This window comes from Leuciscus leuciscus, assembly GCF_965113295.1.
Source record: "Leuciscus leuciscus genome assembly, chromosome: 15".
Lineage (NCBI taxonomy): Eukaryota > Metazoa > Chordata > Actinopteri > Cypriniformes > Leuciscidae > Leuciscus > Leuciscus leuciscus.
Window position 1 is genome coordinate 20,201,994 of NC_138739.1, and position 27,302 is coordinate 20,229,295.

The window sequence follows — 27,302 nt, forward strand, 5'->3', positions numbered from 1 at the left end:
TATATTTTTTTTTTTTTAAGTGTGTTTATATATATATATATATATATATATATATTTTTTTTTTTGTTATATATATATATATATATATATATATATATATATATATATATATTAAATTTTTTGGATGCTAAACATTTGTTTATTATAGGCTTTGTACTTCACTCACGTTCCACTATTGAAGGGAAATATTATCCTCTTCACATGCGCAAATATGTGCTTGGAAACATCACAGTTTAGCGGTGATTACTGTGTTTAAATAGTCAGTACAATTCATACTATTCAGAGCAGTGTAATTTTTATATGTTAGGTTGACTATTTTATTATTATATTTTATAAAGGCTATAATGAACAGATTGCGATATCAAGATTGCAATGCGCTCACTCTGCACCATTATCAATGTCCGTGCGGACGAACATATTTTACTTTCGTTTTTAAGTTACCGATTCAAAAGCCCCCAGCGATGTCACACATCGATTAACTGGTGGGAACATTTTCCCACAGTCACATCCCTAATATATTTATATATAAATACAATAGGCCAACCTGAAAGAGAATTTTACTTGCCCGACCAGAGTAGCCTGATTAGAACGTCAATGACAAAAAAATAACTTGGGAATCACTAAAACGAGAGATTATTCTAATTTTATTACATTCATTTTAAGTTGCAATCAACAGTTGTTAATAAATGGATTACCAGTAATCAGTTTATCAATGGTAACAAGGTTGCGCTGCTGAGGCTCATGCAGCTTCTCCAGGAGAAATGTAAACAAATGAGATCAGCACACAAAAAACAAACTCAGTTAACAACTTACTGACTATAAAAATTATAAATATGGAGTTTTGATATATTTTATAACAGTTAAGCAACCTCACTTGACGAGAAGGCTGTTTCCTGAATACAATCACGATTGAAACTGTGACATTGATTTCATACAACAGGTTAAAAAACAGTTACAATCAAGTCAGTTACAATATTGCATCAGTTAATGTATGCAGAAGTTATAACACACTTCCTGTTTCCATTATTCGCCATCAATTCGTGACCTCGCCACGGCCAAACCGTTCGAGATATCAAAAATCTGTCCGCAATTTAGCGTCCTCAATGTCTTGACTTCATGCACACCGAGTTTGGTGGGGATCGGATGAATTCTCTAGGAGGAGTATTTCAATTCCAGAGCGTACGTTTTTCAAACAACCCATAATAGCCGACTTCCTGTTGGGCTTGCGTAAAACTTAGAGCACGAAAGTTGTTCGGCCCGATGAGATCTTTATGTGTACCGAGTTTCATATTATTACATGCAAGTGTGTTTGATTTATGGACCAAGTTTTCGGACCCCGTTCCAGGGGGCGCTGTCGAGCCCCCCTGCCACGCCCGGGTACCAGCTTCAGCCCGGCCCTGATGGCCGCGGGTTCTGACCCGTGTGCAAAGTTTCAAGAGTTTTTGAGCATGTTAAGGGCCCCAAAAGTGCCTGAATAGTCGTAAGAAAAATAATAATAATAATCCTACCGAAAACAATAGGGCCTTCGCCCTTTCAGGGCTTGGGCCCTAATAATAATAAATAATCCTACCGGAAACAATAGGGCCTTCGCCCTTTCAGGGCTTGGGCCCTAATAATCCTACCGGAAACAATAGGGCCTTCGCCCTTTCAGGGCTTGGGCCCTAATAATCCTACCGGAAACAATAGGGCCTTCGCCCTTTCAGGGCTTGGGCCCTAATTATGTCTTTCACATTCACTACAACACAATGATTAACAAGTAACAATAATATTCACAATAACATATTGTTTTACTGAATAATAAAGTAAATATAATTTCTTAATTTATCTTTGTAAAGAAGCCTAACTGGCTACTCTCTGCAGTCTCAGACGACGACATCTTTTCCTGTCGGCCACCATAACTTCTGTTGGTTGCAATTCGCAACCTCAGTGCTAGATGTCGCTAAAAAATTGCACAGTGCACCTTTAAATAACTGGGAGAGTAAAGAGTGATTCTTATCTTTAAGAAATTTGATAACTTGCTTTTATACATAAGTTTGAAAGTAGGAGTAAATTTCATGAATTATCAGCACTGGAGACTAAAATGGCACTTTGAGACGCTTAATAAATTAGGGCCCAGATATTTAAGACTTAGATTATTATTTTTTAACATATAATTTTAAGATATCTTAGTGCTTTAAGGTATATGCTTATTATTGATTCTGCATTCACCTTGCCAACTCTGTCCCAACCAAACCCTTCCTGTGGTTGTTTATCCCCCGATTTCACAGACTAGGCTTAGGTCTTGTCTTAAACTAAAATGCATGTTTGAGCAGTTTTAACTGAAAGCAACTTGCACTGAAATATCTTAAAATATGTTAGTGCAATTGATTTGTTTCAAGATGCACAGCACTAATGTTTTTTTCTTTTCTTTTTTTTTTCTTATAATGCCGTTTATAAAAGCTGTTTAGATATTCTGATTTAACTGAAGCCTACTTCTGGTTTAATCAAAGCCCTGTTTGTGAAACCAGGCCTATGAGTTTTACACTACTGTGGATATATTTTAGAAACATTTTGTTAGATTCCTCCTTAAAAAAACTGCTTCAGCTAGAGTGAAATATGGAGGCTTTCCAGCATGAACTGGACATTTCAAATCTTCTTTTGGGCCGTTTGTTTGACTGCATTTCCAGTTGTCTGTTTTTGTTTTGCAACTGACTTTAAATTGTGTTGTACAAGGAACAAAATATTATTCAGTTCAGTTCATTTCATTTATTGTGTTCAGGTACTTTCTAGAATAACTGATTAATTAACTGAATGTTACACTGCATGTCATTTCTGTTCTAGACTTTCAAAGTGCAGTATCACAGAAGAAGGATATAAAGCTCTGGCTTCAGCTCTGAGATCAAACCCTTCACACCTGATAGAGCTGGATCTCACAGGAAATGATCCTGGACAATCAGGAGTGAAGGAGCTCGATGATTTACTACAGGATCAAAACTGTCAACTGAAGACACTGAGGTGAGACATGATGAAATTATACAACATACATTGCATGCAGCCAATTTATGTATAGAAATATTATTTCAATAATACAACAAGCTACATAATATGTTGTTACATCAAAGTTGACTGCATTCCAAGACTAACGTCATGTAAAAATGGATTTTCTCATTACACCAAGTTAAGTTGAGAATTTAACTGAGTCCTGCTTCATCTTCTCTTCTGCAGGTTTTTGAGTCCTGATGCAGAGGAAGCCTGTCAGTATGTGAGAGGAATTGTGGGTAAAAACCCATTACTCCTGAGAAAGCTGGATCTGAGTAAACATGAACTAGGAGACACACGAGTGAATCAGATCTCTGCTCTACTGCAGGATAAACACTGTAAACTCAACTCACTGAAGTGAGTATTTCACATGGTTAAAAATAGTATTTTTATTACCTTTAATAGTAATGTTACTATTTCCTCATTTGATTCAATCAGGGGTGATTGACAGACAGAAAACCACAATAAATTGATTTTAATAATTAATTCAGTATTTGACTGTTGAAGGAAACACATTAGATTATTCTGATTTCTTTCTCTTTTTTTCAGGTAATATATGTTTAGTGATTTTCAAATGACAAACTAGCCAGACATGACCAGGGGCTTAGTAAGTAACCAAAACAATAACCAATAACCCCCCAATATTGATAGCCTACCATGGTTAATGTAAACATAGAATCAGGCCATTAATTAATTATATACATTGTGTGTTCAGAGATTTTATAATAGAATCAGGCCATTAATTAATTATTCATCGCGTGTTCGGAGATTTTCGGGGAGCTCGGTGCACAACCTAACGCGGGGTTAAATGTAACATAGACTTTTTGCATAGTTATTCAAGGTCAAGCAGGTTGTGTTTCCGGTTATTTTCTCTCGCTGCCAAAAGAAGGTCTCCCGCGGATTTGTGGAAAATTTTGATACGATTGTGTGAAGAACCTGGACAAAGAGTGTTTTGAAATAATTAATAATAATAATTTTGCATGCAGCTGCTACACACAAATATAATTCAATATCAATTTCGATATTAGATGATTTTATTTATTTATTTATTGCAAGACTGTGCAGCCCTTTTCATATATCTCTATCCATGATATTGATCCCTAATAGAAGGGTGATTGGATGAGGGATGGATGTATGGATATTTATCTATACAGATGTATAAACAATATCAAACTACACAGATAAAATAGTATTGAATTGTGTGTGTTACACACAAGTGTTACAACTAACCCCTCTGTCTGTTACAATTAACCCCGCACAATGGGGTAAGTTGTAACATTTGCACTTCTGTCACTTTCAGTGTAACTGAACGAAAACGGTAGGTCCTAGAGAAAAACTTCAAGTGTTCATTTGTAGCTGAGATGTGTATCTTAAAAAAAAAAAAAAATCGAACTTAATTATATTTTTAATAATTGAGCCAAAACCAAAATGTGTTAAGTTGTGCCCCGCTCTCCCGTACTGTAAGCACAAAGTTCGGTGTTGTGCCGAATTTCGACCCCCGATTATTTTAAATATTTTTGAATATACAAATAAGGAATGTTGAAAAGAATGATACTTTATGAAGTCATTCATTCAAACGATTCGTTCAAAAAGCTGATTTATTCAGTAATGCAACAAGTGTTGCTGTGAGATGCATGATGGTTCTGCTGTGATCTTTGTTTGGAACTCTTTTCGCTGCTGAAACAGAACAAAAACAGTCATTGCGTCTAAAATGTAAGTGACTTAATTTTAACTATTTGTTTATTGACCTTTTATGAAATCAGTCTCGGTTTCAATCTTGATGGCATTCAGGAAAACAGTTACTTCTACAGCCTACACACAGCAATATAAACAACATCTCTGCATGCTCTATTCACGTCGTCCTTGTAAAATAATAATAATAATAATAATAATAATAATAAGTAAAGAAACATCAAAATCACTTCGCTGAGAATGAAACGCCACCAGCAGCCACAGATTTGAAGATATCCTCTGGTAGTGTGCGTAGCCGCGCGAAATTAAAAAATGTGAGTGCAGCGTGAGGAATCGTCCCGGATGAGTTCGTCAGGTGAAAGGTCATCATGTGGGTCATTTTATTTACGGCTCATACATACATACATAACATACATAACATACATACATACATACATACATACATTACATACATACATACATACATACATACATACATACATACATACATACATAAATAAGTGGGCCATCATAGATCCGAGTCACTTTCTTTTCTCTTTCTGTCTTCAGTCTGTCTGATTGCAGTATTACAGAGAAACAGTGTCTCATCCTGACTTCAGCTCTGAAATCAAACCCATCACACCTGAGAAAGCTGGACCTCGATAAGAATCAAATAAAAAACACAGGAGTGAATCACTTATGTGACGTACTGAAGGATTCACACTGTAAACTGGAGATTTTGTGGTGAGGAAGATTAATTTAATCTAAACGAAAGGCAATAGAGTTTTGGTATTTGACTGAAACAGAATTAAGATTTTGTTTGTCTTATTTCTCCCAATGTAGGTTAAGAGACTGTGGTTTGACGGATGAAGGTTGTTCTGCAGTGACTTCAGCTCTGAAATCAAACCCATCACACCTGAGAGATCTGGACCTGAGCGGGAATGAAATTAGAAACACAGGAGTGAATCACTTATGTGACCTACTGAAGGATTCACACTGTAAACTGGAGAGATTGAGGTCAGTAACATTCACATACATCAATCATACAGTTGGTACTCAACCAGAATAATACTTTTCCCGCCGCCGTTTCCGCAGTGGTAAAATTGCGGGTGTGTATTTGCTGCCTTTTGCCGCTAAGAGGCGCTATAATCACAGACTTTGAAAAGTGTCAGTTTATTCTCTCTATTGCGTAATCTGTCGCAGCTCATTGAGAACTGTAGCAGATAAATTCAAGAGAAACATTGTAGTTAAACGAATTCATAATCACAATACTGAAATTACAGTACAAATTTAGAACTGAAACAAATGTAGGCTTCTATTATTGGATCAAATTTAAGCAAAGTAGGCTAAACGTTGACATTGTGTGCCCAGATTTTCTATGATTTAGAAAGGCTACCCATGTCAGTAGGTTATGTGTCTTATACTTTGTGTTATTTTAATTTGTTAGTAGATTTATTTACTGAAACAGTGAAATAAATGTAACTAAATGATTGTAAAATTAAAACATTGTCAGGACTTGCTAACCGATGTCAGTCGGCAGCATTTGTGTTTAAGCATTCTTTATTATATTAAGAATTAAATAGGCTTTCAGTAGGTTGTTATGATTAGCGTAATTTTCTTCAATAAATAATGGAAACATTTCAACATAAAACATTGCAATAGAAAAATGTTACATCAATGAGGTTTTGCATGAGCATAAGAGTTAGTTAAGCTCATGCTCTTAAAGCAGTGTTCAGACGATAGCTGTGTGGTCTACACTTCGACATGTGCCTCACGGTGTTTCAAGCGTTCTGAGTTTGAATCTCAGCGCTGAAAAACATCTTCATAATTATGTCACTAGTTTAATATTTGTCAGGAGTTTTTAACAGTTTTCGGAGCTTGTTATTCATTGTCTGTGATTTTTATAGCCGTTTAGACGCTAACATTGCAGCCTGCTTTTAACCGATGTTGGCCGACAGCGTTTACAGTAGGCTATGTTTTACCGTTCTTGATGCTTAAGTAGGTAACATTATTAAAGTCAAGTGTTTTGTTGAATTAATAATGGCACATTAGGCCTACAGCGTAAATTTGCTCCAGTAGATCCTGTTGCACTGCACAGACGACAAAACACACACAGGTGATAACACCCGATAAAGCTCATCTTTAATCTGCTAAATTATTGATTTGTGAATCATTCATGAAATTGAGATGACTGAAAGTGATACCCAACGAAAGAACATTTTCAAAACAGATCCATACATTGAACAAATCAGTATTCTTAACATTTTGTTGACTTGGCTACAAAAAATAATAGACTAACTAAATAGTATTGCTTTCAATATAAAAACCAATGAAAATGTAAAAGAACACTAAAATTCCCCATCGCACATTTCAAGGTTTAACCCCTTCAGACCTGAATTATGTTTTAGGTTTCTGAAAAATATAAAAGTACATTTTCCCAGCTCATGAGGCTTCTATAAATGAGACCAAAAAAAAAAAAAAAAAAAAATGTTTGGCTTTAATTGTAATTTTTTTTGTCCATTTCAATGGACGTCACGTCAAAACAGGAGTACTTCACAAAAATGTACATAAAATTTAATAATAAACATAAAAATTGTTAGTATATACTTAAAGCTTTTTCTCAAGGTCAAAAACCTTTCAACAGTATACCATTTCAACTTTAATTTTGAGGTTTTTGTTTTACAGATTGCACATTGTTTGTAACAAACCAAATATCTTAGAATCAATCAATATGGTCATGTTAGAGTCATTTTTTTTGCACATCTTTCTTTTTTTAGATCAAAATCTTGAACATTACAACATTTCAACTTTAATTGTTAGGTTTTTGCTTTATAGATCGCACATTTGTTTATTCATAACAAAATAAACCTAGGAATCAATCAACGCATTCACGTTAGAGTAATTTCCTGTGTGCATCTTTGAAACAATTTCTCTGTTAACGATTTTCTTGTATTTCTACAGTACATTACTGGCAGCACGGTTGCCATGCATGATGCATGTATTTCGATTTCCAGTAACTGTACTGTAATTCACTTTACAGTACACAAGATCAGTACTGTAAACTACCAAGTAGTACTTTACTGTATTTGTACTGTATTTCGTCATTTGATCTGCTTTTGCTGTAATTAATTATACGGTATTGTACTGTAATATCTATATTGATACATTACTGATAAATATTATTATCATTTTCAAAATAATTACTAATAATGATAATATTATATCATAATAATATAATATGTAGTTATTAGGAAATATAGGCTATAGTAGGAAAAAATATGGAAATCAATGACTATACTGTCAACTGTCTAGTTACCGACATTCTTCAAAATATCTTCTTTTGTGTTCAGCAGAATAAAGAAACTCATACAGATTTGGAACAACATGAGGATGAGTAAGTGATGACAAATATCATTTTTGGGTGTACTATACCTATAAAGGGATACTTCACCCAAAAATTTAAATTGGCCCATGATTTACTCACCCTCAAGCCATCCTAGGTGTATATGACATCGTTCTTCTTTCAGACGAATACAGTCGGAGTTATATTAAAAAATGTCCTGGTTTCCAAGCTTTATAATGGCAGTGAATGGTTGTTTCTGTTTTGAAAGTCCATAAAAGTGCATCCATCCATGATAAAAGTGCTCTATGCGGCTCTTGGGGGTATATAAAGGCCTTCTGAAGCGAAGCGATGCGTTTGTGTAAGAAAAATAATTCATTTTCAAGTTAGGCTTTAGATTTATGTCAAATCCATATGTTTCGTTTGGCCGGAAGCTAGTCATTTTACTTTATAAAGTTTTAAATATGGATATTTTTCTTACATCTCCATCTTCCTCATCATCACTCCACATAAAGTCAACATCTGAGATACTTCTATCAGCTATATGTTCAAGCACTTCAAGAACTATATTCTGCATATGAAAAAGTTTTAAAAAATGTATCGGTACTGTGATATAGAATTTTTATATAAGAAATTTCAATCAGCATTACTGGACTTCAATTACTGGAATGTGATTTCAGTAACAGGCTTTTGAACCCACTGTCCATTCTAATGGACAGACACATTTGAAAAAATCCTGATTTAAAATTAGCAATTCTACAATCCATTTTTAACTTTAATTAATAAGTTCAATCTTTCTATTTTACATACAAACTATGAAATACTGGCAAACATATCAAAAAATGTAAATAAAACCATATAAAATGTTGCTTGCTTCTGTGTTTGGAGTGAAGTGCTGACATGCTTCTCTTCAAAGTAGTGTTTTTTTTTTATAATTACTACATGCAGAGCTTTACTGCCATTTGATTGGATGACAAGCGTCCAATCTAATGGACTGCAGGCTTTAAACTAGGTGAAATGCTCCAGAAGTAAAAAAAAGGGGGGTTGACATGTGATGTCCATTGTAATGGACGCAGGGTCTGAATGGGTTAAATAAAGTGTCGGGGCAGTTTATTTATTTAAAACAGGGCTGCATCGAGTTTAGCGTTATTCCCTTTGTGTTGCAAAATGAGAAATACAGAATATTATTCTTGCAATATTTTAAATTTGTATTGCCAAAAAAATTGCAGCTGTGTACAATTAAAACAGTACAAAATGAAAATAGTACAAAGAAACAAATTAAGAACAGGCATTTTTCTTTGCCTCTCTCTCTCGGGATTATGGGGGGTGCTGGATGGCAGAGGCAGGCTAAATACACATTAATTGCGCAGATATTAACATTAATAAATACATAATATTCAATAAAAATAAACAAGAATAAGACTTATTCATGTTTCTTTTTTTCTTTTTTTATCGATTGCAAAAATTAACTACATTAATCACACTTTTTTTCTGATTAATCACTATTATCACCTTACGTTTTTAAAATATTTTATAATGTAATAATTTCACAGTTAATCTCCAAATTAATGTAGAAACAACATAAAGACAGTATATTGTAAATATTTGTGTAAACAGGTAGGAAATATACAGAAATTGAATAAAGCTATCTCAAACAGTCTGCACTGGGCTTCTTCCCCCGAAAACGGGCAAAAACTTGAACGTTTCAAATTGTTTAATTTTTTTGCTTCATCGGATGGGGGTGAAACTTGGTGACTTTTGTTTTATTACCTATATGAACACACAAAAAAATCAAGGAGATGATTCTGATATGTTAAAGGGTCGTAAAAAAAAAGTCACACTTAGCTTCCTCCCGCCCGAAAACGGGCGACATAGGAAATGAATGGGAAATACGAAAAAATAGGAAAACTCAGAGAAACTTTTGGTGGTACAAGCTACAGATCAGCCACTGTGCTGAAAAAAAGTGTACAGCAATGAAGGGGTGACACTCTAGAACATCAAGAGTGCAAATAAGACACCCCCCCCCCCCCCCCACACACACACACACACACACACACACACACAGAGAAATGAGCTGGTAAGACTGAAAAAGCAAATTTTGCCCCAAACTATATAAAAATGATATAATCATAATAACTCCAAAACTATAGCAAGGAGAGTCAAAAGGTAGGTATCGTTTGAAAGAACTCTTTTTAAATTTTTTGAAAATATTTATAAATTACATTACATTTGGACATTGTCCTGCCAAGAAACAGCGGATAAAAGACAATATATATATAATTTTTATTATGATTTTGCATATCTTTCTTATTTGTCATGGAATAACTCAGGAAGGAAATAAGGTAGGAGGAAAATTATTTTTTAGTGAAGTCCCCCTACATGTTAGCTGCATTTGGATAAAAAAATAATAATTTTTGGATAAAGGAGTCAAAAGTTACAGCATTTGGAAAAGAGATAGCCTTTTTGTACAGTCTTTGACACCCCCTCATGTGCAATTTTTTCTTCATGAAGAATATCTTGTCATAAAAGCAATAGATTATGTTAATTTTGGGCTCATTTTAATTGTAATAATATACTGTTAAAAAAAAAGAAGTGCTATTTTCAATTATCTGGGAATGTTTCATGAGCTGTATGATGTTTTTGACACATTGCAGTACATTATTTTATAGATTATGAAAAAAAAAGAAATTCTATTTATCAGCAAATAACTCAGCAATACTTAAGAGTTGTTCAAAGTTGATACATTCACTGTAAAGTTCAGACTCTAAGCTTTCAAATGACATCAACTTTGTGTTAATCGAGGCAAGATTTTTGAAAAATATGGTAATGAATATTTTCGCAGCTAGGTGGCGCCTGCTGACGGTACACTCGGTTTTAGAGGGATTACTCAGCACTCGTTAGGAGTTAATAAATGTAATTAGACGCATTAAAAAGCTGAGATCCTAAGCTTTAAAATTATATATAATTTGTGTTGTTCCATTCAGTGGTTGCTTAGTAATAATCTTTTTTCTTTCTGAATGGGAATAAATCAAATAAATAAATAAAAAAGCTATAGGCCGCCTATAGGCGGTTATAGGACATGACACAAATTAATACATTTTGAAGCCACTAGATGGCGCTCTTCTCACTTGAATTTTTTTTTTTTTAGGCCTGCACTCTATTTTGATGTGAAATGTTGCAATTATTGAAAAATAAAATAAAAAAAATAAAAAAATATATATAAATAGCTCATAAAAATTATATAATTAATGCAAAGTATCATTAAAAAATTTAAATAATAATCAGAAAACATAGAACAAAAATATATTTGATTGGTTATCCTGGGAAAAAGTAAAGTAAAATTTTAAGGCGTCGCCCGTTTTCGGGCGGGAGGAAGCTAAGTGTGACTATTTTACGAAGAAGCCCAGAGGGTTAAATTATAAATAGATTATTCCTTATTAAAGTTTCAGAAGATATTTAGTTGAGAGCAGTGAGCGTTTTTCCCTGTTACCTTTGTTCTTTGATTAACTTCACTGATAAAAAGCTTTATTGGCTGCTGTCACTTTAAAACCAGCCGCTGCTGACAGAGACGCGGATCTCACACATCTCATTCTCTCACAACTCTTTCATTTAAGACTTTAACTAATTTAACAGACTGCTCAGTCTGCTCTTATGAGGATAGTCGACAAAACGGACATTTCGGCATAATTGCGTGTGTTAGTGTTCGTTCAACTTCAAGCCAATAGAGTCAGTTTGTCTTGGCTTAATTGGTTTAAAATCATTTGAATGAATAAAAGCGCATCATATAATGTAACACCAGCCAAAAGATGATGGACAAAAACGTATGCTGTGTTAATTGCGTTAAATATTTACCACCGAGGGCGCTATCTTGCACCCAGCGCAATTGACTCTGTACACCGACGCATGTATCATTACTATTTTGCACCCGCGCAAAGCCGACTTTTCCCTCCACAGACGCACGTCGGTTAACTAAGAAATACACTTGCGCTCCCCGGGCGGTTCAGCGCAAAGAGGAGGCGTGTCCCGGCGCAAACGTATTTTACAGGTTTAGAAAACAATTCCACCACTGACCGAAAAAAAAACTGTTTAAAGTCAGTGGCGCGTTGCGCATGTTATTCATATGCTATTTTAAGGGCGCATGCTTGGCCTTAATCAATGTAGCGTGTGCTTTAAGTGTCACAAGCATACACTTTGATTCTCTCATCTACACACAGATACAGCAGTTATCATTTTTGCAAATCATACATTATTACAAAGATAGATAGATAGATAGATAGATAGATAGATAGATAGATAGATAGATAGATAGATAGATAGATAGATAGATAGATAGAATAGGAATCCGCTTTAGAACAAGCGCGCCTGCTCTTAAAGGGAATGTGAGATGATGCTCTGATTGCTTTATTTCACATTACACCCAAACCACACCTATGAATAATGAAGCTACTCCAGACCAACCCATTTTAGATTTGCGCCTGGCGCAAGAGTCATTTATCCCGCCGGTATAATAGCAACAGCGCCCAAGACCCGCCCACAAAGTTACTTGCGTTTTGCGCTTGATACTTGCATTTCAGATCGTTAAAATAGGGCCCTGAGTCTTCTTTTCCCATTTCTACCAGTGACGCTTTATTCAACTTCCCGCGTCTACTACCTGCGCAACAGCGCGACTGGGTTGTAGGTTGCCAGATTGTGCTCACAAATGGGTTGAAATTTGTATGATGTGTTGATTGTGTGAGTAGGATGGGTTTCATACAAGATCTGGCAACTGGACATCCTTGGAATAATATATTGATGTGGTTATTCATATAGTGAGGTTTGGGCCATACAAATTACTGGAGTTTCATGGGAGAAATGACGGAAGGGGGACAGGAGATGGGTGTGATCTTGGAGCTAGTCTATTCTCGCAGGTATGGCAAGGTATACTTGACAAGTATGGCTGGATCTTTTTTTAGCAAGTTTATTTTGTCTCCCTCACTGCGCGCGCCCTTCAGGGTAGAAACACATCAAACAGCTGATAATACTGTATGATAATACTGTAAATCGCTGCGTGTCATCCACACCAATAATAAATAAAAAAAACTGCAACAAATTATTTAGCTTTTGTTGCTTAAAAGAAACCGAAAGCGTTGTTGAATTCACTTTACAATAAAAGCACTCTGTATCTATTGCTCACTTGCATTCGTTTCTAGTTGGCATGAACGAGTTTCGTCAAAAGTTCATGTTAGATTATGCCCGATATTTGACAATCATACACACACTGATCAAACATTCTAAACCTCTACAAAACCAGTTGAAACAACTGGAATGAGCACTTCAATTGAACATTTTTATGAAAAACCTTATACATTAGTTACAATATTTATAATTTAGATAGGGCCTACATTTGGACACATCGAGAGATTTATCCTGAAAGGAAATTTGCCTTTGCCTGCTCTTTAAGATAAAATCCGATCATCAGGTTGGCTATCCGACAATCTCCATATGAAAGAGGAGTGTTTATCACCTTGTCCTGCACCCCCACGATAAAGCCACTGATAAACTGCCTTTAAAGATAAACTGCCCCTCCAAACCCCCCACAGGCCATCTAAGAGGAGAGGAGCGTCTGAGACTGACTTAAAACAAAGAGAAGTTGCAATTCACACTTAAAGGGGGGGGTGAAATGCTCATTTTTACTCAATCTCCTGTTAATCTTGAGTACCTATAGAGTAGTATTGCATCCTTCATATCTCCAAAAAGTCTTTAGTTTTATTATATTTATAAAAGAAAGATAGGCTGTACCGAGTCTTTCCGGAAAAAACGAGCGTCTGGAGGCGTGCCGTGTGGGCGGAGCTAAAGCTGTGCTAACCGAGCTAACAACAACACAGAGACATTTGAAGCAGTTTTACTCACCGCCTGCGACCGCAAACCTTTATCATTGTGACTGCTCGATCCTTAAGCATTAGACGATCTGCAAATCCGTCGATCTGGGCTTTGTTTATAAAACAATCATCGTCGAAATGCAGGGAACAAACAGTCTTACACAACTCGTTTTTGCCCCGGAAAAACAATCTGCATCCACTGTTCCTAACGCTGGGTTCTTTGGGAAGCTGAACACGGTAAACTTTCTCTCACATCCAAAAACACACTTTGAACAAATCCTAGGTAGCGCTGCCGATGATTTCCTGTTGAAGCGCGTTGATGTGCGCGGTCTCGCTCTCCTCTGGTCGACGTGTGCGCGGGCGAGCTTTTCCGGGAGAAATGTTCATATAAGGAGTTCCACTCTGGTCTACGTCATTAGATCCACGATCGAAAAAAAATCAACTTGTACCAACCCGGAAGTAAGATTTTCGGCACATAAATTCTCCGTTATTCGTCAAAAATATTTTCTTAAAACTTTGGCCATGTTAAGCATGAGAATCCATCTCTTTAACACTGTAAACAACTCTGAATACATGAAACACCATTGTACCCCCCCTTTAAATTATTAGCATTATGAGCATTATTAAAGTGTTGATAATGAAGGGATTAAATCATTTGGTTTACATGTTGTCATAAAAGTTTATTAACTAAATATTTAATTAAAAGGCTACTTTGGTTTAGGCCGGCTTTTTCCAAGCAAAACAAAATACAAACTTCAAACTCATGTTAATTTGTTGTCATGAACAAAATGTTAAACTCAATATTAAATTCCACAGTGAACTTTAGATCCTTACAACCAGTGTGCGATTTGTGAATAAAGCAGAAGGGGGATGGTTTTGAAGAAGTGTTTTTTTTCTTCTTTTTTAAAAATAAATCTCAAACGAAGGTGGGTATTTCGTGCTGCTGTTTAACTAAATAAGATTTTTTGAATAAATATGAACGTAAATGAAACAATATTGCAACATGTTGACAAAAAAAAAAGTAGGCCTATATATATATATATATATATATATATATATATATATATATATATATATATATATATATATATATACTGTATATAGATCATAGACTGTAAAAAATATGGACAAAGCGTCTGTGACGTCACCCATAGACTTTCTGAAGAACGGGTTTGAAGCCGTTTATGGGGGGTATGGGCGGCGCCATCTTGGAAAATCTTGGGAAATCCTAACCCCGCCCACCTTCTGACGCAGCGCGAGTCACTCAGTTAGCTCTGCTACTCCGGTTATCTCTGTGTATATTTTAGGCAACGAAATATGTTATAAAACACCATACTAACTCTTTCCGTTTTCATTTAAAGAAATCTTAAACATTATAGCCACACAAATGTGGTTCAGGCAACGCGTATTGATTATATTCACTGCACATAACGTTTGCCTATTTATGAAAAAACTAAATATAAAACACAAACCTGCTTCTTTTCATTTTAAATATAATATAAAAATATTCTATAATATAATGTGCATTTGTACTAAACAACAGATTTTGCAGTAAACAACATTACAGATCATCTTCATTGTATTAAAATTTAAAATGACAAAACTCAACCAGTCTCTTTTTGTTAAATTTCAGTTTTATCAATATTAGCCATTATAAAAGTATTAGTAAAAGGTATAAGAAGCTATACAAATAAAGCAAACAATTCAGTCAAACATACAAAGTCAGCGCTCTAGTCTAACCATACAAAGGTAAAGTTAAATAGCTTATAAAGTTATGAAACTTCCCCACAGCCAAAACGATTGGCCAGGGAACAAATTATAGATTCACGAGACCAAAAATCGCCCATTAGACACAAGACGAATTATATCTCATGTTTAACCACCACAGATACGCCAGAGTCTGCGGCATTGGCGGCAAACCTCAGAACGACCAGCCGAGAAAAAGCTGTTCCAGGCGGGGTACATGAACGCCGAGCGCCCAGTCATCGCTGGATCAACTGGATACATTTTTTATAAATCTTTAAATAAACCACAGATTTGAGCTGTAAACAACTACATTCTCGCCTGAAAAACTCTTAAAACTACATTTCATGATACAGAAACAGTAGTATTATATGTCAACTGTATTAAAAAATGGCGCTTCTTATGTTGTCATTCTCCGTGGCGCTGCCTTGTCAGCTGTCAATCAAGCTGTCAATCAAAGTTAACCACGCCCATATTGTCATACATTTTATATCTAAATACGATCTAAACAAACGAGTTAGAAAAAAATTCACAGCCCTCACAGTTGTCAGGCACTCGGAACCTATCGAAAAATACAATAAAAGTCCATGGGACCAACCTGTAAAAACATGAATTTATGCTGTGAAAACGGACATTTTAACATGGGGTCTACGGACATTTGCTCCCTTTTGGGACCTGCTCCTAGCGGATTTTCGATGTATTGCAGTTTTTCGCACTTCCGGGTAGGCTTCATTTTTCAGATCAGAATGTTGCCGCTTGTTATAGATCCAACATGCAGTGAACACAGCAGCACCTGAATGTTACCCCAGATAGTCGTGTAGTGTGCAAAGAACAGTGATCTTACCACTTTTAAAATCATGCCGTGTGAACTCTGCAATCCATCACTAACAGACTTGAGGAAGAGCCCTTCATGAAGGGATTCAGTTGTTCACTTTCATTTCAAACGTTCCTGCAAATAGTGTCTCCTCTGCCATTGAAGGGCACAAAAAAAAAACTGTTTGAAAATTGTCCTTTATTTGTTTTGAAGATGCTATAACTTTGCAGAATTAATATTTTCTTTTTCTCATTTCTCCAAATGTAGGTTAAGAGACTGTAAAATGACAGATGAAGGTTGTTCTGCTGTGACTTCAGCTCTGAAATCAAACCCATCACACCTGAGAGATCTGTACCTGAGCGGGAATAAACTAGGAGACTCTGGAGTGAAAAACCTCAGTGATCTACTGATGAACCCACAATGCAAACTGGAGAAACTAAAGTTAGTAACATTATACTGTACAGCAGTTACTGTGAGATTACAGTTCACTGTTTATTTTAAGATAACAGGACTCAAGTAATAGTGTTCATAGCTCTGAGTCTGCACCTTCTGTTATACTTTGTTTTAAATGTTTTTTAAAATAGTAAGTAATAAATCTTAGTGTACCAGTATATATAATTTTTTTTCTCACAACCTCATTTTCATATGCATAAAATTCAATATGGAGTCTAACCCAACTAAGGTCTATTGTGTTAAAGTTGAATAATTTGATACAATATACTGATTGTGTAAATGCTGTTCTGCAGAAATCTGCTGCTATGATAAAGAGTAAGGAAAACAGACAAAATATATTGTTGAAAAATAATAGAGAAGAATCAACATCTTCCAGCACACAGAACTAGTGTGACAGCCTTAAAAACAGAGTATCAGAAATTAAACTAGTGCCGGATGTAGCTCTTCAGTTTGTCTTTTCTCTTTCTGTCTTCAGTCTGTGTGAATGCAGTATTACAGAGAAACAGTGTCTCATCCTGACTTCAGCTCTGAAATCAAACCCATCACACCTGAGAAAGCTGGACCTCGATAAGAATCAAATAAAAAACACAGGAGTGAATCACTTATGTGACGTACTGAAGGATTCACACTGTAAACTGGAGATTTTGTGGTGAGGAAGATTAATTAAATCTAAACGAAAGGCAATAGAGTTTTGGTATTTGACTGAAACGGAATTAAGATTTTGTTTGTCTTATTTCTCCAAATGTAGGTTAAGAGACTGTGGTTTGACGGATGAAGGTTGTTCTGCAGTGACTTCAGCTCTGAAATCAAACCCATCACACCTGAGAGATCTGGACCTGAGCGAGAATGAAATTAGAAACACAGGAGTGAAGCACTTATGTGACGTACTGAAGGATTCACACTGTAAACTAGAGATATTGAGGTCAGTAACAATAACATACATCAATCAAAATTCTTAAAATCACTTCTACAGTTTAAATCAAGACACTGAGTCTGGTGTCTTAGTGTCCTGAGTTTGTTGGTGAATTCCAACTGTAAGTTAGCATCCTTATGCCTTCTTCACTCTGATAGTCTTGAAATGGAGACTTTAAGGGCATCAGGGCTTTTGTGTGTCATAATGAAGCTGTTTGGAACACACTTGGTGAAGAAAAAGACAATGTAATTTCCTCATTATTTTCACTTGGAATGTTACCATGACAACGCAGTATGGCGTCCAGCAGCCCATTAGCTTTTCTTACAATAATATGATTTTTGCAAATAAATATACATTTTGTAATGAAGCTTTTTAAAATATGCTTTATGTGTGTGTGGGTGTTCTCTCTGCTCTCAAATTTATAAAAACTTGCTGTCTCTTCTTTGGACACTGGTAAAGTCACATTTACCTTATTAAAACATTTTTTTACCTGTTAAGTTATTTAAACTTCATATTAAATTCAAGATGAAAATGTGTGTAATAGGCCTATATATCACAAACAAAACAAAACAACTTGAATTATTCTGATCATATGTTTACTTAAACTCTCCCGTCATCTGTCTTTAAAATGAATCACAAGGCCTCGTCTTCTGGGTCACATGACCATTCAATAAAAAACTGTAATGTAAAATTAAAAACTGACCATCACATGTACCCTTTGTTAACAGACTTGTGGAAGAGCCCTTCATGAAGGAATTCAGTTAATCACTTTCGTTTTGAACGTCCCTACAGATCGTGTCTCCTCTGCCATTGAAGGGCACAAACAATTAGTGTGGAATTTGTCCTTTATTTGTTATTGAGATGCTATAACTTTGCAGAATGAATATTTTCTTTTTCTCATTTCTCCAAATGTAGGTTAAGAGGCTGTACAATGACAGATGAAGGTTGTTCTGCTGTGACTTCAGCTCTGAAATCAAACCCATCACACCTGAGAGATCTGTACCTGAGCGAGAATAAACTAGGAGACTCTGGAGTGAAAAACCTCAGTGATCTACTGATGAACCCACAATGCAAACTGGAGAAACTACAGTTAGTAACATTATACTGTACAGCAGTTACTGTGAAATTACAGTTCACTGTTTATTTTAAGATAACATGACTCAAGTAATAGTGTTCATAGCTCTGAGTCTGCACCTTCTGTTATACTTTGTTTTAAATGTTTTTTAAAATAGTAAGTAATAAATCTTAGTGTACCAGTATATATAATTTTTTTTCTCACAACCTCATTTTCATATGCATAAAATTCAATATGGAGTCTAACCCAACTAAGGTCTATTGTGTTAAAGTTGAATAATTTGATACAATATACTGATTGTGTAAATGCTGTTCTGCAGAAATCTGCTGCTATGATAAAGAGTAAAGAAAACAGACAAAATATATTGTTGAAAAATAATAGAGAAGAATCAACATCTTCCAGCACACAGAACTAGTGTGACAGCCTTAAAAACAGAGTATCAGAAATTAAACTAGTGCCGGATGTAGCTCTTCAGTTTGTCTTTTCTCTTTCTGTCTTCAGTCTGTGTGAATGCAGTATTACAGAGAAACAGTGTCTCATCCTGACTTCAGCTCTGAAATCAAACCCATCACACCTGAGAGAGCTGACCCTCAGTGTAAATGAAATAGGAAACACAGGAGTGAAGCACTTATGTGACGTACTGAAGGATTCACACTGTAAACTGGAGATATTGAGGTCAGTAACAATAACATACATCAATCATAATTCTTAAAATCACTTCTACAGTTTAAATCAAACCTCAGTAATAGTGATAGTGTTTATAGCTCGGTATATATAGTGTATATAAATAGTGTTTATAGCTCGGCACCTTCTGTTACACTTTATTTTAAAAGTTATTTTAACTAGTAATAAATCTTAGTACACTGATATAAATTTTTCCAACAGCCTCATTTTTTTATCCACATAAAATTAAATATGTGAAGAAAAAAAAATATGGGAAATATGCAAAATGCTGATTTTCACTATCAAAGTGTTGAAAAGCGCTATTTCCAAATTTGAGCTAACAGCAACTAATCAATAAAGATTAAAGAGCCATAAAACTAGACCATATATCAGAAATCCAAACTTGAATAATGAGTGTGATTATAATGCTTAGAATAACATTAGTACAGGCTTGATCTTGTAAAGATAAATCATTTGAAACAAAAGTTGCTTATACAGGTATAAAATAATAGGCAATAAGTGAAATATTTTAATGCGGCAACTAATCAATAATACTTTGTTACACCTCAAATGACTATTAATGTAATTATTAATAAGCAAGTCTGTGCGCTGATTCTTCCTTGAACATGGAAATAATCAACAACAACAATTTATGTTATCATTAAGTCGGGTCTGTACGTTGTTAAAAATTCAGCCAGTGAAGCAACTTTACAGTAGTGAAATAGCATCAACGTTGTAGGGTCCATAAGCTGCCAATGTTCTCTGTGCCTGAGCCATTCTAAAGAATAAGTGCACAGACTAGCTTATTAGTAATTACATTAATAGACGTGTCCTTGCCATTTGAGGTGTAACAAAGTGGATTAAAACAAAGTAACTTAAAGCTACAGTTTCAGCCTGGTGATGAGTAGTGTTTTATTATTATTATAATTTTTGTTATTATTATTGCAGAATGTCCCTTTAGAAAAGGGAAGAGAGAAAGAGCCAGAGCTAAGGAGAGCCAGCGAAAAGAAGCCAGAGAAAAAGAAGAGCCAGAGAATAAAATAGACACGGTTACAAGCCCTTATGGCTTTTTCTTTTTTTTTCTTTTTTTTTTTTGGTTTGTTTGGATATACCGTAAAACCGGCTTGTATTTGCGACAGGCGTCTATATGAGTCGGGCCTTTAATTTAGTGTTCATTGAGTGTAGGCCCAGAGACAACGATCCAAATAGCATAGACTGATAGACGGAAAGCATGACAGTAGGACGGCGCTGCGCTTCTCGTATGGTGTGCGACCCCCTTTAGATTATTGGCAGCATAAAAAAAGAAACGATGTGACAGCCATGGGCTGAACAATACAAGTTACCGGTAATATACTAGTAATATTCATCGAGCCATCCAAAGCCTATGAACTAGTTCCCCAAAACACATCAACAAGAAAGAAAGAAGGCTACCCTGTTAAACAACTGCAATCATGTGATCCAAAAGGACCCTATTCATCACTATCATCATCACTGCGATCCTCAAATACAAGTTCATTGGCGAATTCCTCCTCCTCGTTGCTCTGCTCCACTTCTTCCTCTCCGGCCTCCGCTAACTCTGCCTGCCTTGCTTGCGGTAACAGCTCTCTTGCGTGCGCAATCTAAATACAACCCGAAACTAAAAAACAGACCAGGCCTCTATTTGAGATCGGCCTTTATTTACCCAAACCTGTAGCTACATCAGGCGTGTAAAAGAGACAGGCGTCTATTTGGGACTCAGCTATTATTTGAAGTTTTACGGTAAGATTTTTTTAAAGGGTTACTTCAGGATTTAGCATTAAGCTTTGTATTAGTAGAAAACCTGTAGTATTTTTGAATTACCATGCTTTCCACCCTCATATGACCCTGAGACAAGAGATTTATGTATTTTTTGTCTGGAAAAAATCCTCCGATGACGCAAAAATCGTCATTTTGCGTCATCGGAGGATTTTCTGGACAGAGGCTAAAGACTACAGCCAGTAGAAGGCGTTGTTCCGCATGTTTTCTTTGGAAGTTAAGCTAGCAAGCTCTTGTTCTGTGGAGAAAGCTGAATAGTAGGAGAAAGCTGAGTAAGTAACCATCCTCCTTTTCCCGGACTTGTCCAGCGGACGAGATCGTTCAAAATGTCCGGGATTCAGCTTTTGCTTTCTGCGGTCGCCATTCATTGTTTACATACATGCACACCTTTCAATCTGACTGAATTCATTCCGATTGGTGAATTTGAATGTAGTGTTTACATGAACGCTAAACAAGTGATCGGTTGATGTGCGTTTTACCATTGCTAAGAAAAATTCCCGCTCCTCCGTGAGAGATGGGAGACCCGGCGCGTCTCAGTAATCACGCCACCGGCCTCGCGCTGTTCTCCCGCGGCCGTCAGCCTCATCCTGCTCGCCACAGTAAACATGATGAATGGCGACTGTAGAACGCAAAAGCCGAATCCCGGACATTTTGGACGATCTCTAAATCCCTCGCAAACTCATCACGTAGGCTAGCTTTGTTGTTTTCAACAACTGCGCACTCTTACCGATAGGCGTGGCCTCCTAAGGCAGCGAAGCAAGTGCATTCTGGGAGTTGTTGTCTTTCATCCACATAAGCCAAAAATACATTTTCTGGCTTTTCTCAGTCTAGAAAGCTCCAAATTCAAACATTTCTTCACATTTCTTCTACTTAAATGACCTATTTTAAATACACATTCATCTTCCCAGAGGTGAAGTATCCCTTTAAATAGGAATATTTTGAGCATTGCACAATTCACATGGTTTAATGTTTGCTGTACACTGGATTTGATTAAACAATCTTCAAAGCTATAGCCTGTTGCTTTAAACAACATACCACTGATACAATGGTTAGTTTAATTTTACAGAGACTTGAGCTTTTGAAGGCACAGCTATTGGCTCTAAATGACACACTTTTATAAAGTTGCCCCACACGGGACTCAAACCCACAACCTGAAAGGTTTTGGGCTTGTGGCTTAGCAAGTTGCACCACCCTGTTGATGCTGATTTTAGAAATTTGTCAAGGAGAGCCTTCAGTGTGAGAATGAGCACACTAAACCATTAGTTAGCATCTTAACCATTTAACCATCTAAGATAACTTTTTTTTTATTAAATCATTTCAAATAACAAACAGTCATTGACATATTATCATTATTAAACAGATTAACAATCAGACCAAGCAGCATATTGTAAACAACAATAATATCTAAGATAACTTTGTCATTAACATAATTTGTTTAACCTGATAGTCAAAATCCACATTACAAAGAATAGCCTCTGATTAGCATGCTGCTAAGCTAACTAGCATATGACAACAAATACAGGCAAGGTCACATTCAGAGATGAATATCTCGGGAACGGTAGTGGGCAGTCAGGGTCAGCTGGGCCTTCTCTGCTGGCCCTGTAAAGTGGAGATCATTACTGAAGGTGTACGTTACCATCATAATTTTGCTACTTTCGGTTCATATGGCTGCCATTGACTCCCCATTGGGGAGGAATAATAATAAGAAAACTAACAGATACAATAGGGGCTACAGCCCTTTCAGGGCTTGGCCCCTAATAAAGACACGGAGCAAGGGTGAAGACAAACAGGTAGCCGATATATACATCAAAGAAAAATATGCTAAAATAATAATAATAAGTATTTTGACAAAGAGAAACAAAGCTTCAGACTTTGTTTTATGTTTTTAAGCATTTGTAATCTTTGGTAATCATAACCCATATGTATTAACCTCGTTTTTACTGGAATGCCTTGTATATTTTCTAAATCACAATTATGAATAGCCATTAATTCGCACTTTTTAAAGTGTAGGGTCAGGATCTTTTAAGAAGAAAAAGAAAAGATCACAATCTCTCTGTAAATTTATTTATTTAAAGGTATAGCGGAGGATTTTTTACTTCCAGAGTGGATCACCTATACTATTGGTCCTCCTAATTGTCAATCATTCTGGTGAATCAATCAAACTTTTAAAAAAGTGGATAGGGGTCTTATCTAAAATTCAGAAAGATCCTCCGCTATACCTTTAAATCATTATAGAAGGAATAGATGTAATCATATATCACTGTTTTCTCTTCACTTATATAGTTATTAATGCTAAGTTTATTAATAGTTTTTTTTAAAGGTGAAGTGTGTGATTTCTAGTGGCATCTAGTAGTGAGGTTACAAATTGCAACCAACAAAAGTTACGGTGGCCGACAGGAAAAGATGCTATCATCTGAGACAGCAGAGCCAGTTAAGCAATGAGGTTTCTTTACACAGATAAATTAAGAAATTATATTTACTTTATTATTCAGTAAAACGATTTTATTGTGAATATTATCGTTACTTGTCCATCATTGTGTCAGTATTTTATTCACTGACTTTGGCTAGCTTCTTTGCACGAAGAACAATATAGTAACGAAACGCGTTCTGTAGTAGTTTGTCTGTTTAGGGCCACTGTAGAAACATGTTGGCACAAAATGGCATTTCAATGTAAGGGGACCCGTGGTGTATGTACTGTAGATAGATAATAAAAACATAATGATTCATTATGTAAGGTTTTTATACACCACTGAAAACAGTTATGTATATGATATTGCATTTCTGTCTACAGATCCTCCTAAATATTACACAATGCACATTTAACACTTGTTTGTGTTTTTCTAAAGGAAATTAAAATATTTTTCCCCCTCCTCAATCCACCTGCCTCTATCATATAAATGCTCCTTTAGCCTTTTAAGTATAAAAATTAACCAGCTCTGATTGAAGAAACTGAAGTTATTTCTGCTCTCTATCACCTAGAGTCTTTATTACCAAAATAATTTAGTCTGCTTTAATTTTCTAGCATTTACAAATTTGTTTAATTGCCAATCTTTAAATGCTAAATTTAACCCATTCCTATTCAACCAATTGAAGTTAATTCAGACATAATTTTAACATTGTTGATCATTAACTAAACAAAATTACAAAATGAATCACATTTTAACAGATTATTGTTAAACTTCCAATGAGTTCTCGTAGACAAACATAAATGTGTGTCCATCAGATAAACAAATAGGGGCTTTTAAAACATCCTATAATAAATTATTTGTGGGGTATTTTGAGCTGAAACTTCACAGACACATTCTGGGGACATCTGAGATTTATATTACATCTTGTAAAAAAGTGGCATAACTGTGCCCTTTAAAACTGATGGATAAATATTAGTCAAATGAGGAAGAAAGAAGATTACTAGTTATCAACCAAAAATTTAATCTAGAACGTTGAATGTGCCCTGAAAAGGACCCCCATGTAAATAGTTTTTTATGTGGGTTCTTTACACGTCAAACATCAATCAAAGCAAGAAAATGGGATATATTAGAAATCAGTGGGTTATAGGAAAAAGTTTTGAAAGGAATACTGACATTCATCTGGAACGGCATTAAAGTCCCCTCCCATTATAATTTTGTCTGTAAAATCTGTTCCTCCAGTCATCAATTTTGGCGGCCATATTCTGAAAAAAACAACTTATTAGCGGCCTTGTTAGTGTAACCATTAACATTAACCCTCATCCTTCCCTCACATCTTGTAACAAAATTCTTTCCTCGCGGGTCAAAATGACCCAAAGCCCTAAAGTTATTCTTTTTTTTTTTTTTTGTCCAGAAAGGACAAAAAAAAAATTGTGTCCCTTTTTTTATTTAATTTTGATAATATTTTTTCTATATTTTTATGCAATTTTTTGGGAGATTTTATTTGTTATTTAAACTCATAATTTCATGCATAAACCTTTTCATTCAGCTCAAAATATCTTACATTGGGTGTCTCTGACGACCTCTTGTGTAAAAAATCTATATAATATAACATGATATTTCATGACTGGCCACTATGGCCTTATAGCTCTATATGGAGCAAATGAGCTGTTCTGCTGGGTCCTAAAGTTATTTCCCTTCAGTATACATTCAGATACACATGCAGACATTATAAAATTATATTTTGTTAAAGTTTTAGCATTTTTTGTTAGAATTTTAGCACTTTTAGTTTGAATTTTGAGCATTTTTAGGTTGTTCTATGTGTACTGAAGCATTCCTCACATTCCATTCTATGGGGGTCAATTTGACCCGTGAGAGAAGGATTCAACTACAAAACTCCTGGAATCTATTTCATTTTTTTTGTGTATTTGTGGTTTATTTGTGTATCTAGGGTCTTGGGCCACTCTGATGAACACTCAATTTAAAAAATAATTCCATGATGATTTCCGGGTCAAAATGACCCTAGGGAGGATTTAATTACATTAATTTGATTAAAACAAACACGATAATCCAGTGATTCATTGTCGCCTGAACTTGCAACAATTTTGCTCTCCCTCCATATAGACAAAAATACGACTCCTGCTGAGTGAGAAGTTCCAGAATAAAGAGAGAATAAAGCCTCTCCACCCCATTGTGACTTCCAAAATCTCACATCTACATCAGTTGAATGAGTCTCTTGAAGAAATAAACAATTAACTTTTACTTGTTTCTTGCTAAAAGAAAAACTGCCTTGCGTATAACAATATACCTAGTACCTCGTACATTTAAAAATATCAGAGAAAAAGACATGAGCTTAGTGGTGTTGTATATATTGATTTATCAAGCCTCTGAGAATTACTCACAAGAACACTGCTAAGAATGGACTTGAGAGTAAAACAATTATTTGCTCAGAGCTGTGCTTAAAACTTAGTTATCAAGCATCTCACTCGTAAAAGTGAGGTGTAGGACTAAAACTTAAGTGTCAGTCTTGGAGATGATTCCCGACACTTTGCTGTGCCACAAACGGGATTTTGGATGACGACATAGGCATGGATCAATCACTGAATAGATTTCCTTATTTAAGAATATTCTCAGATAAATTCACAATTGAATGGTGATATTAATTTCCTAAGAGTTTACATTCAATAGTCATTTGACAATAAATCATTTAAAAGAGAATACACTGATATACACAATGGAAATGAAAGATAAACACGTTTTCCACCATGTCTTAAGTATCATTTTTAAAATGGTGTGCTGTTAACATATATACTGTGTGTGTATATATATATATATATATATATATATATATATATATATATATATATATATATATATATATATATATATATATATATATATATAATCAGCCACCATGGATTCCAAAAGAAACCCGAACTGGTGGGAAGAAGAAGCTCTGCTTGCTGAATTATTCAAACAGTGGAAACATGTTTTAAAAGGCAAGTTCAGCCCAACATTAACCATCGCTTACAAAGATGATGCCCGTTCTGTTCAAATGATATGTGTGATTAACTGCTCATTGTCAAACATTTTAAAAACATTCTTCCTCTCCTGAAAGATTTGTGCACATCTGTCTCCTCAGTGCCATCACAAGCCCCTACTGGCAACTCCTCACTTGAGAGACCTCTCGAGCTGTCTTAAAGGGGAATTGTGTAATATTTCGGAGGAAATGCAATATCATATACATAACTATGTTTTCTGTGGTGTATAAAGACCTTACCTACCTAGAACCTCTGTGTTTTTATTACCTTAGAATGAGTCATTTCTATCTACATACACCACAGGTCCCCTTACATCAAAATGTGCCGACCCCCTAACAGACAAGCGCGTTTTGTCACTATGTTGTTCTTCGTGCAAAGAAGCTATCTAAAGTCAGCGAATAAAACACTGACACAATGATTAACAAGTAACTGTTAAAGTGTGGTTTTTTTATATAAAAGTCAAGTCAAGTCAACTTTATTTATATAGCGCTTTTCACAATACAGATTGTATCAA

At 35.4% G+C, this 27,302-nt stretch overlaps 1 protein-coding gene across 1 annotated transcript in view; it reads left to right on the forward strand.

Annotated features, from left to right (window-relative positions):
- LOC309475585 (uncharacterized protein) overlaps positions 1-27,302 on the forward strand; it is a 518,877-nt gene that overhangs the window by 187,927 nt on the left and 303,648 nt on the right. The window contains exons 62-70 of the mRNA XM_082138403.1: positions 2,821-2,994; positions 3,205-3,375; positions 5,260-5,433; positions 5,533-5,706; positions 16,712-16,885; positions 17,373-17,546; positions 17,646-17,819; positions 18,726-18,899; positions 19,387-19,560. Coding sequence (XP_081994529.1) covers positions 2,821-2,994; positions 3,205-3,375; positions 5,260-5,433; positions 5,533-5,706; positions 16,712-16,885; positions 17,373-17,546; positions 17,646-17,819; positions 18,726-18,899; positions 19,387-19,560 — 1,563 coding nt within the window. The remainder of the gene's footprint in view (positions 1-2,820; positions 2,995-3,204; positions 3,376-5,259; positions 5,434-5,532; positions 5,707-16,711; positions 16,886-17,372; positions 17,547-17,645; positions 17,820-18,725; positions 18,900-19,386; positions 19,561-27,302) is intronic.